General features: G+C 34.0%; 1 protein-coding gene across 1 annotated transcript in view; it reads right to left on the bottom strand.

Annotated features, from left to right (window-relative positions):
• The window catches only part of LOC113945070 (lipoxygenase homology domain-containing protein 1-like), a 128,592-nt gene that overhangs the window by 27,371 nt on the left and 88,182 nt on the right, over positions 1-13,039 (bottom strand). Inside the window, exons 32-38 of the mRNA XM_027638913.1 lie at positions 10,732-10,883; positions 7,926-8,004; positions 6,224-6,355; positions 5,558-5,739; positions 4,455-4,541; positions 1,946-2,078; positions 485-624 (exon numbers count right to left, since the gene is read on the bottom strand). Of these exons, the coding sequence (XP_027494714.1) occupies positions 485-624; positions 1,946-2,078; positions 4,455-4,541; positions 5,558-5,739; positions 6,224-6,355; positions 7,926-8,004; positions 10,732-10,883 (905 nt within the window). The remainder of the gene's footprint in view (positions 1-484; positions 625-1,945; positions 2,079-4,454; positions 4,542-5,557; positions 5,740-6,223; positions 6,356-7,925; positions 8,005-10,731; positions 10,884-13,039) is intronic.

Here is a 13,039-nt window from a genome sequence, read left to right as displayed (position 1 = left end):
CTCCTAGGATATATCTTGACAAGACACAGTATGTTTAAAAGCATCTTTATCTGTTTGCAATTCTATATGTAAATGGATTAATTAACATACAGTAGCTAACATATTTAAAATCTTTCTTTCAACTCTGTCTGAACAGATATTTTGAAAAAAAATTGCATTTTAAAGGAGCAGTCACAGGAAATAGCCCTGATATTTCTATATCATCTTCACAAAGAGCTGAAAATTAAGCCACAGAATTTTATATATCATTGGATTCAGTTCCAGATTCTAAGAACTGTTACTGATAGTTTTTGGATTTTAAATTTCTTGGTAATTAAACAATTCTTAAACTGTAATGCCAATTCAGGTTACTTAGTAAGCAACACATTCTTTCAACAGGTTACCAGAGTGTAACATCAATACTTGTATTTCATAATTAAAAAGAAATATGGTATTGGAAAAAAATAACATAAAAAACATGTAAGGAAAATAACTTAGTACTAACCTGTCCTCTCTCAAAATTCGAGTGCCTTAGTCGCCTTTTACAGGAGTCTCCCTGCTCTCCAAATACTGTAATAAATACATTTGCATCAGTCTCTGATGCAGGCAATGTTCCCGTATGAACACTGATCGAGTAAAGGACTTCTGCCATGAAAAATCGGTGATAAAAGACATTACCAAATCAGACTATTAGCAACATAATTATCAAACATTATAAACCAATTTATTTTAGGCACAAGATCAATTTCAAGACCAAGGAATTGACATCAATTTTCTGAATTTCATATGGATTGCTAGCTACCTCACAGCACACAGCACAGCATCAAAGATGAAATGTCCTTTATGAATCAATGCAGCAATCCATGCTTGCATGACAGAAGAAGATGTCCTAATTCTGGACACTTATGCAGTGGTCACTGAAATCACCTGAAAGAATCACACTGATTCTATCAGGCATTGTAAAAAACCTAGAGTTCTTGTGGGAATTCAAGGTATTAAATTGAGTTAGGATTTATCAACTTTAACATTTTACCAAGAAAAAAACACAGACATAAAAGATGAAGTCCACTTTCTGTTCTAGATCAGTTGAATTATGTTTTGATCTCACATTCTGAGAATTATGGCCAATATCAGTTTAATATGTCCAGGAGAAATGGCTCAGCTATTTATACAAATATGCACTGTTATTATTATTCTTCTCCACAAAGGATAGCTTGCCATGACTTTTGGCTGATGAGTTATACAGTACATATTCCTTGAGGCAGCATGACAGAGGACTTTTTATGGGTTCTATGAAGAATTATATGTTATAACAGACTCTTTAGACATATTTCCATTTGCAGTCTAGCCTTCGGTTAGATATTAGATGCAAAAAGTTTTAAATATTTTAACCAAGTCTTCTGTTCATAGAGTATAATAAATGAGAACTCTTTTCTAAATATTTTATAAAATGTAATCAGAACAAAGGAACATGTTATCATATTTTAAACACAATGATGAAATGAAACAGGGCTTCTAGGGCAGGAACGGGCCTTGAAGAAAACCTCAAAAAAGATTGTATTTTCTCTTTGTGATTCGTGCTATTATGACTTGGCATCTACCTTTTTTTAATCTGTGATTCGGTCCCTCACCAAGCTTAAATCAGTCATTTTCTCAAAATTGCAACAGAAATATACTAATTCAGCTTTGTACATTTTTCAGACTTTTGAATTGGTACTTAGTCTAGTGAAAACAATATGTCAGTTGTTTTAAAACAAAAAAGTGCTTTAACTACATGCATATATAGACCCCCACATGGTTTATGCAGACTTATTGAATGAATCTTCAAAAATTATTTTGATTTTTTTTTTAACGTATATAAAATGCTTTGCAATGTGTCCATTGTGTTCATCCCATTAGGTAGTTTACAATTTTGTGTATGTGCATGCATTTACTCATGTATTTACTTTTTATTTAAGCAGCATACCCCTGAGTGGTGGCTTGTCTGGCCTGACTGCTGCTAGCTCTGTCACAGTCTCAGATCCATCTTCTCCAAACAGATATGGGGCTTCAGTATGGAAGCCCAACTCTTGTTTAGTATCCAGGTCTTTTAGCTGAAGCTGCAGACAGAATCAGAGTAAGAAATTAATTTATCTGAATTTTTTATTTCTATCTTTTTTTTTATTTTTATTTTCCGTCTATTTTTTTATTACTATCCCAATAGAAACTTACATTTCTTCCTATTTCTAACTCCTGCACGTTTCATAAAAGCTACTGGATTTTGTATAAGAGTTACAGCAGCTGCTGCAAGCCACTAATTCTGCAGCCTGATGTTTATAGGTGTATTCTTCATTGCATATTGACACGAGCATAGGACCCATTTGTAGAGAACGAATGAAGGATACAGATTAAATTGACCTGTATGTGTTTGCAATTTAGAATGTCAAATGAATGAATACAGTTACATCAATCTTAATAGCATATACTCATTTTGCAAAAACATTTGCTTTGCTACTTTTTATTTATTTAAATGTGACTTGCTACATCTCAGGATTTTCAAAGTTGGCAGAAATTAGGTGTCCAGTGGCCTTCAGGGCTCCCTATGGAAATGTGTTATTTGAAGAATGAATTTCAGCTGAAAGTGCAAGCCTTAGGTCCAGCTTCATTCCACTTGGCTTTAAATATTCATTGGAGACTGAACAAATTAGGCACCAATTTTGTGAACTTGGAACCTCCAAACCAACTGAGGATGCATAGTCTTAGGAGCCTCCATATCCTAGCTACTAAGATGGTCAATGTGGAAATTAGATTAACAGGAGGACAACTCAGATCATAAACTCTATCCTACATTGGGTTATAAAATACAGAATGAAAATCTATCAAGTATATGAAGAAACATTTCTGGTAATTATTACACGCAGTATTGAACTTAAATACATAGCTAATGACTGCAAGTTTGCAGGAATGGTTTCTTCAGCCTTTAAAATCTCTTTGTATAGAAATAGAAATCCAAGGCATTTAAAACAAAACAAAATGAAACAAAAACTTAATTTCATCAAGACAGTAAGTAATTGACAGTAATTGAAATACTTAGGCAAGGATTCCCAAAATTAGTGAGGTGACTTCTTGCCAGTACTGACACCAGTGACAAAAGCAAAACTTTGAGCTCATTGTACAGAATACACATATCAGAGTTTGGAAATCCTGAGTACAGATTTCCTCACATGGATTTCAATTGCAAGTTTTGAAATGTATAAATATTTATATAATAGAATGATATAATTTAAATTATTGGGAATCTGACAGGTCCACTCAAAAATTTTGTCAGACTGTCTTGCCCTTGAGTTCCTAGAAATGTAATGATTGATCATTTTCATTATTGCTTATGCATTGTGTCCAGTGCTTCACAAGATCATTCACAGGGCTTCAAGATGAAAATAAACAATTTCCAATGACCATTTCCAGAATTAAACCATTAATTAATCAAATAAGAGATGTTTTTACTTAGATAGCATCAAATTCCACTAAAAATGCAGCCCATTGTTTACTCATATTTTGTACTTGCAAAACCTGAATTTTCTTACACTAAATGTATAAATTCTTCTTATACAAAAATATTCTCCCTAATTTCTATCAATATATACAACCCTAATTAAATATCAATTACATATCACAAACTCCTATGTGCATTAAAATTGCACTAAGGGTTACCTGCATATGCAGGCAGACAATCTGCTGAAACTAGACTCATAAAAATGAGGTGTGTAAATTTATGCAGACTTTGACCTTAAAATGAAAGGTACCTGACAAATTCTTGTTAGTTGTAATATTACATTTAAGTGTGAACTTTATCACCAAATCATACAGTGTTTCTATATTCTATACAAAAGTGAAAAATAGTTTTATATTTCATTTTGGAAAGGGCCAGAAAATATTTTTGCGCAAGAAAAAGCTACTCATTCTATAGTACATAAATCTTCAAAATTTACAGAAAATACATACATTTTAGCTAAGGTTATATAATTTTCTACAGAAGTGTTCAGAAGACTCTAGGAGATAACAGGAAAAACTCTTAGTTTTTACAGTACCTCTGTGAAAACCAAAATAGGGAAAACAGAGACTGGCAAAAGGAACACAGGGGGTTTGTCTCCTTTTCAGCCTCTGCAGTTTCATCTGTAATCCATGTTTCTGAGAAATTTCTGAAACTTTGGATATTACTTTTTTCACTTAAGAAGAAATCAAGGATAGGTCTGCACATCAGTGGACCGCTGTAGCTATGTGCACTTCAGCAGATGCAAACAAGGTAGATCTGCCCACAAAGAGATCTGGAAGTTGTAGGCAGTCATCTGTTGATACCAGGTAATAGAGACAAAAAATGGCTGGTTTTGCTAGTGTAATGCAAAGCATCACATGAAAGACCATCTGTCTTTCAACAAAAGTTATATGTTGGTATGTTGAAGAATATTGCAAGTGTATATGTGATGTATTTGGAATACCTTGTGAAGTTTAATTCCTCTTCTCAGGGATGGACCGGACAATATAAAGGAAAGTTTTGTTATATCTCCAATATCACCAACAGTCAACTGTCAGGAAAAAAATAAACTAAACATTGTATGTAATAGTTTGCATTACTCTTTAAACTCAGGTAAAAAGATAAATACAATAGGTAAAAACACTAGTCAATTATATTAATATTGGAGTGAGGAAGTCCTATTAAGATAGCAAGTTAATTTGGACTTATATTTGTATCATAATTAATGTTTATTTTTAACTGAGAGAATTGGCTGCAGAGCCTAGGCCAACACATCAAAAGCAAGAAAATGCATGACCGATTCTGTATTTTCAAACCAAATTCATATTACTACCCTTTTCTCCTGGTTTTCTTATTTACAACCTCTCCATCAGATCTTTATTCTCAAATTTGAAATGAAATTTTGAACTCATGATGATTCTTATCCTTGGGTATTGGTTCTGTTCTCAGCTATTCTAGTGCTCAAAAGAAAGGATGGCTGATACCCGTAAATCCTATCATATGCTGCTGCTTGTATCTTTTCCTTTTGCATCAGTTAAGCAAGTGATGTTTATATTCCGCAAAACATGGGTAATGAGGTTTATTTCCTCATGTTTAAGAATAAAAACCTTTTGAAAGGGGTGACCCAGGTGTGTGGGAGTGCAGAAGCTGCCATTAACTTCGTATGCAAACTACAGATTTGACATTTGCCCAGGCACAAGCTCATTTTAAAAAGACACAGCTTCTAAGTAGTGAAAACAGATTAATTGAGGTTTGAGAAGCAGAATGTAAAGGAAGTGTGGAACAGCTTCATCATTCATTACCTTACTTTTAAGGCCTACTAGTCTTAATTCAAAGTTAGAGGTTTCTCACATCAAATTTGGTGTTTGCTAAAGAGAGATTTAATAAGAAATATGTATTAGCCCACAAGTGATCAGTTCTCCAGCACTGTTTATATAAGACATGGAGGTATAAACATTAACACTGACCAAAAAAAATCATTCCACACAACTTCACACATATTGGCTACAACTCTTATTTTACTGGAACTGTTTGGTAAGACTTTTGTGAAATAAAAAAGAAACCAACCAAAAAAGGATTATCACTCAGATTTTGAACTTTCTGTGCAGGGGATTTCCCTTTTCTACCAAATGCAACAATTTGAATGTCAGGAAAATCTTCTGGTACTTGTGTACAGTGCACCCATGTTTGCCATCGTCCTCTGCTTTTCATATCAAAATTTTTCACAAGAAGAGATGTCACAGATGTTTCTGCAATGAAAAAAAAAGTATGTTTAGAACCTGTGTCTAAGTTATAAGGCAGCATGAACCAAAAGATGCAAGATTATATTGCCTAATAGTGCTGGATTTAGCACAGGCAAGTCAGGCAGCAATCACGTAACCCCCTCATTATTCATGTGGAGTGGTAGAAAACCGGGCCAGCTGCTGCATAAGTCCATGTCACACACACATAGGAGCCATGCCTATTTTCTTTGTATCATTCCAAGGACAGGAAATGTACTGCCAGAGGAGATTCTTTCAACACAGCCATTTCCGTATTCTCCATCCCAGGCATAATTTCTTCCTTCTTGTTTACAGAAGGCACGATTCACCTTGGTCTAGGCCCATGTCCCTCACCACTGGGGTTCCTATGTTCAGTTCTGCCTATATTGTGAAGTAGCCTTGTACCCGTTGTGTTCTGCTCTGCCACACAGGAGTGATTCACGCAAATAAAGGGCACTTCTGTTAGCATTACCTTTGAGTGGAATTGCCACTTCTACAAAATCTTTCTTGGAGCGTTTATTTATCCAGCCGTTGTGAACAAAAACATGCACAGAAAAAGGGTAGAAATCTTCTTTTATAACAATTTTTTCCAAGAACCACTCATCTGATGGAAAATAAATGGGACATTATTCATTTATACCTTTTAAGCACAAAATACTCTGTGTACAGAGTCATAAGTTTCTATCTTTGGCAAATCAGTAAAGTGTGGTTTTTTGATGAACTTCTTAAGGAAATAAGACTTATGAAAATGTATGTTGGCAATGTGTATGTTGGCAATGACTGTTCCACTATGCTCCAAAATATTCAACAAAGTGAAGAAGTCTTTACATTTTTACAGATCTTGTGAAATTAAAGGTAGGGATAGATTTGTTGTAATGATCTATTACCATCTCAAAGTATAGAAAGGCTTCTGTCTGAGATTTTTAGATACAAGAAGTCCCCCACAGGAAATTATATTATCAATATCCTAAAGGAAAAAGGATCAGGATTTCTATGACATTAGACATAAAAAAATTCACTCAACACACAACTTTCTTTCTGGTGAGGCATTAATAGGGCACAAACTTTGGCTTAAAGTTTTATCTTGATTGAGACCATTGTGTTGATTTGTTGGAATCGAAGCATTTGAAGAGTCATATCTGAGTAAATTAGGTTACACTCCAAGTCTTGGTGAAGTGAATGAAAGTTTTAATGTTACCATCTAGGAAATATACGGGAATAGTCTCCCAATCAGTTTGTCTAACATGCAGAGTCAGCTTGTAATCTTGGTTTTTTTTAAAAATATGAAAGAACTAGAGACTCATCTTGTCATACTCTAGAGGAATCTTATCTCCATTATCAACATTATCTACAGAAATAGAATATCTGTAGAATCTCTGTTCTGTTACCTTTAAAAACAATAGGCAGAAATTGTAGCCAAAGGATTGAATAAAATACCAATTCATGATACTCCTTGCTGTTGCTATTCATTTTTAAGAAATAAGTTATTTTCTTTATCTCCAACAGCTGCTGTGGAGTTGGAAGGAGAATGAGAAAAAATGCTGCAAGAATGCAGTCTTTTTATCTGCCACTCAACCTCACATACGCAGTATCCCTTAAAAAAAATATATTTTTTTCATGGATTAGACAAAAAATAGCTATGAGACCAGAAAAGCCTTTCTTCCCTCTTCCACTTCCCAATCTAATGAAGCAATTTTATCTTCTTATCTTTATCTAGAAGCACTTAGACCTGAAATTACGTTATTTTTTTAATTATTTTTTTAATTGACCACAATGTAAAAATGGAGAGGAAGACAAAAATTACAAAAGCTGCAAAATCATATTGCTTCCTGAAAAATAAAACCACTTTGTTCACTGTAATTCTTAAAACATAGTAACTATGGAGAAGAGTTTCACATATAATTTTACCATTTTGCATTTTCACAACATTTCCTAGGATGCCTTTGCACATTTTAGTAAAACCAAACTGGATCTGGATAATTGACATGTATAATCCACAGAAATAATGAACAGCAGAAAATGGAGTGCAATTTCATATTTTCTAGAACTTTTCTTTTTAAAAAAAAACTTCTGATTTTTAATACTAAATTTAAGATATTTCTGAAGTTCTAGAATTTCCTAAATCTAACAATTTACATTATCATTACCTTACATTAACTGGAAAAATTGCTGACCTTTTTTTGGACTTTTAAATCCAACCAGAACTTGATTCAACTTGCCAAGGTATACTGATTTGATTTTGAAAATACCCACCTGCAATATGAAAATAATGAAAATTATATTTTAGTGAAACTCAATATGTATCTGCTTTTGAATATTTATCAGTTTATCCTTGTGTCTGGTCACTGATTTGTATCTCAACGGAATAAAATTTATCTCGTTTATGCTGTTTCATTGCCTTTGAGTTCATAATTAAATATTACATGCTATAACTGATCTTTTCTGATCCAGTCAATACTATGAATTGTGCATTTCAGAATGCTGCTGTATTTAATAGGAAGCAATTTTGGAAACACTTTTTTCTAGTACCTTCATGGATGGAAATAACCAAATCAGATCAAGTTGTTGAAAGTTACTTTGATCCAGAACATAACTTGCAATAAAACTGATGAATAAGTGTCTAATAATTCTGAAAATCTGACCCAATTTCATTTTCACTAAAATTCACAGTTAATTTAGTAGGAATTAGGCAAATAAATGGGAATTAAGTGAATGGTATCTGTGAAGGTTTCAACGACTGTGCTATTAGGATAAGCGTTCCTCATTGAAATCATCTTTATAATAGGTCAAATTTTCTGCATACAAATGGCTTGAATGATAAATAGACTTTGTGGAAACTTTCCTTTTTTCCCCTACTGTAAATCTTTATAGTGTATTCACCTTCTTGTATAAACATGTTAATCTACTTCCTTGTGCAGTCATCTTCATAATCAATGGGAAAGCTCACATAAGTGTGCACACTGAGACTGGGAACACCACATTGCTTAGTGTTATTTGTTGAATCTTTTGAACTGGGCCTGGAGAAGTGAGGTTTGGAAACATTATTCATTAATGGATTCATCTACTCTTTTGGCAAACCAGCTGTGAAATTAAATCTCCATAGCTAAGACTTTTATTTTGTGTGACTTTATGAGCTATCCTGCTGTAGACAGAAGAAGTTGCCTTGGAAAGGTTGTGTTGAAAATGCAAGTTGAATACAACAATGGGGACTAGTTTGAAAACAAACAGTAAACCCCTTGTATTGTCCTCATAGTTGTATAGGCCCCAAAATTCACACTGCCTGTGAGAATCCTATTGATGACTAGAATCATCCAGGAAAAAAGAGCGATTACTAAGAATGTAGCATTAGTCATTTGAGGGAAAACTGGAGTTAAGAAAACTGTGACAGAATGAACCCAAACAGTTGTTACTTGAAATCTTTTCTATAAGAAGAAGACTAAGGTGCTATAGCCCAGGATATAGAAAAGCCCTTTAAAGTTTCAGAGGAAGGATTTAGCCTCTTGAACAAGCCCGTTCAAAAACTGACACAGAATCTGGAAAACCTGTGAAAAATCTTCGTGAATTTGCAGATAAGTTGCACTTCCACAAAACTGAATATTCACAGAAGTCAGGAGCTATTTTTCACATATTTTTCTCTAAAAATTTTATTCTTGGCAAAAATGTAACACATTCTTAGAAATGCAGAATTTTTTAAAAAGGTCAGGACAGTTTAGTTTTCTAAAAGAAACAGGAATCAGTCTTTCTTTCAGTCTGTACTCATACTTTATCCATTGTAGTAGTCTTGCTGTTCAGATTTCTCTAAGGTACTATCCTTAAGACATACTATATATAGGACTATTATCTATATCACCAAAAAGAGTAATCTATAAAATATCCTACATTAAAAGCAAAATGACCCTACTATTCTGTCATCATTATTTTCAGATTTTTCCTGTGAAGTCTGAGCTACCAGTTTGATCAGTTCTTGATGAACATGACATTGGGTACGCATATTCTCTTCCAGAACGGAGAAAGAAATACAGGAATACAGAGGGTATTATGACTAAGGTTTGGTTTTGTTTTCATACAACAATACTGTATCTTACAGAATTTTTCAAAATAGTAAGAAAAGCAGATAAAATAAACAGAGGCATGTATAAAGAATAAATGAAACGTTGCAAGCAGTTTTCTCCAGATTTATGCACCAGAGAAGACACTACTCTAGATTGGCTGGCAACAGTGAAATACTCTCTCCTACCCTCCCTGAAAGAAGATTCCTACGAACTTCATAATGATTTTATGAATTCTTTAAAACAAAAAAATTTTCCAAGTTTAAATTCAAAACAAACAGTAGCGTCTTGAAAAGTATCAGCTAGACATGTCCTTTTGATATGAAATAGATATCTCCTTCTGATCTGAAATTTTAGTTACTTTTTTCTTATGCCAATAATCACTACAGGAATTACTCTTCTAGGAAAAGCCTTTTAATCTCAAAAAAGTAACAATATGTTTACCATGTTGAAAGCAATAAGTGGGTAGATCAATTGGAAATATGAAATGATAAGATTCTGCTTGAAATACTGACAGTGTTCAGGACAGTTAATAAGAAAAGTCATGGACTAGTTTAGATTGAGTGATTACAAATGCAAGATATCCTAACAGAAATGGTATCAGTTCTACCAATTGGGCATGTTTTAACAAAGCAGTGATGCCTCCCCGGACTTAAAAGTCTGAAATATTAAAACAGAACTCTCAGAGAACCTTTAGTCCAACCAATTATTACTTCATCAGTTGAACTGTTTTACTGTTGCACAATACTGAAGAGGCTTTAAAACAATGTCATCTATAGAAACAATCACCTCTAAGTTACAAGAGAAAATTATGTCTATATGGAATATAAAACCTAAGTATTTTTGATACTCTGTCCATGAAAGGCTTTCTGTATACATAAGTTTTAACAAAAAGACACAGACTCAGTTACATTTTCCCTCATTGTTTTACCTGCCCTCTTGCCAAAGTGATCAGACTCTTTTTCGAGTTAAGCCATCGTTTCCCGGAGTAACTTTTTTCTCCTTGTATACAAAGATAAACCTCACCAGTGGCATCTGCTTTCTTCAAGTCTCCCGTGTGCAAATGGATTGTGTATTCCACAACTTCAATAAAAATAGACATAAAAACTCAAAAAGTCAGCAGGAGAAAATACTCATTCTCTTCTTGCCCAAAACCTGCATTATGTAACAATTCCCAGTAGAAAGCATTGCAAATTTTATCCAAAACCCATACTGTATCACCAAACAAGGAGTACAGGTTTCTTCAGTCCTGGTGACACATATAACCCAAACATATTCCCCCTGTATATCTCCCTGTATGGCAATATGGAGAATACAGATTTGTTCTGCTCTGATACCACTCCCAGAAAATCAGCACTCCTGGCTGCTATTTGAGGCACAGGATCTCCTGTGTACTGTTTCTTTCCCCCAAAGTAAAAAATTCCTTTCTTAGAAAAATGTCATGTTTACATCCTCTTTGGAAATCTGAGTTCTTCTTTCTAAGACTATTTACTGATATCTCTTTGTTACTTCCTTCCCTGTCTTTATTTCTATTTATCACTAGTCGGACAATAATACTATCACAATAATCTTAAATTAAAATCCGTTAATGTGAAACAGAAATGATGACATACTAATGCTTTCAATATCAGCTTTAACACATAAATATAAAAGCCTCCTCATATTTTGTATCAGACTCCAAAGAACCTTCCATTTACTGCACAATAACACATAAATCCAGGTCAGCTAAGTGAACTTTGAGTTTAAGGGAAAGCATTCCTGATTTTCTCATCTGTGGTCATAGTATAGCCATTAGAAGAGACACCTATGACCCCTATAGGAAGCTTCTGCTTCCTTGCCTTTTTCTAACACAATACATAGGGAAGTGATGTAGATGAGACAAGATTGCATTAATACTAAAGAAACTCCATGGAAAACTCCTATGTTCACTTTTTAAATGACCTATTTTACCTTCGGAATTTTTCATGGAAACAAGGAACAAGAAAACACTTAAACAGAAACAGGTCACAATCTCAATATTCATTGTTATTTGCATCATTTTAACAAGAAGGAGTCCAGGAAAAAACAAGAAGGGGTTTTTGGGGGTTGGTTGTTTTTTTTTTCTTCTGGTGTTGTGTGTTCTTATTCAAGTTATAATAAATTTCATTTGTATAGTGTGTTCATTTGTGCTCATTTGTGTAATGAGCTGGTGCTGTCAATTTAGGAATCTAACTTTGGTGGCTATATTAGGAATAAGATCCTTATGCAGTCAGCAGGGAAAGGTAGGTGCTATAGAAAACACCTATAATAGGTTCTCATATATTCTAGAGATAGACACTAGAAGTTAGGAGTCAGATGGTCTAAATGTTCATCTTCTTCCAACCACAAGCATCATTTCTTCAGCCTAAGAAAAAAAGCTATTATCTTGCAGCAACACAGGTTTGTAAAACACACCTTTCTAGTATTTTTAATGAGGAAAACATTTCTATCCACTGTAAAATGCAAAGTCACATTCAGTATGTGGGTAATGAGCAATGCATATGTACCAAGAATGTATTCAAGAATGCTTATATTACCTCCTGAACAAGCACCAAGACAGATTTTTTTTTTAAGGACTGAGCAGCCTTAAAATCTAACATTTTACAAGTAGAGCTATCTTTGACTACCACTATCAGCCCAAACTCCCACAACCTTCATCACTGGAGTAGTAAAACACAGACAACATCTAGACTGTGTGACATTTACATGCAGCAGAAAGTCTTCCAGCCTTACTCCACCACTTGTTCCTACCTGGAACCTGGCTGGCTCTACAACAACTGCTTTCCCAGAAGAGTCATGTGTGCAAAGAAGGAGAGTGATGCTTTAGACAGACATGAAACCAAGGAGAAACTAAGAAGCACTTTCAGTTTCACAATTGATGGTACAAGCCAGAGAGCACTGAATACATATTAAGTCTGAGACACATATTTCAGTCTAAAGCACCTCATAGGATACATGAATATCTAAGTATACATCCTAGAAACATCTGATATTTTCAGGACATTTTGCTTCTTCAATCAAATTTATTCCAAGTTAGAAATGGCCCAATTTAACCAAAGTGCACATTCTTTAAAAAGATATAATTATAAGAAATTTCTAGTAGGTTTGAGAATGATTCCCTGCACCCAGAAGCTAAAGCTGTCATTTTTTTTCCTGCGTAGGTGATAGGAAAACAGGGAGAAAAAAAATGTTCTGAGGATATTTATTTTTAAGCTTTTCTT

This window comes from Corapipo altera, unplaced genomic scaffold, assembly GCF_003945725.1.
Source record: "Corapipo altera isolate COAL_440 unplaced genomic scaffold, ASM394572v1 49, whole genome shotgun sequence".
NCBI classification, from domain to species: Eukaryota; Metazoa; Chordata; class Aves; order Passeriformes; family Pipridae; genus Corapipo; species Corapipo altera.
Note: the sequence above shows the minus strand (reverse complement) of the source record. Positions and strands in the feature narration are given on the sequence as shown.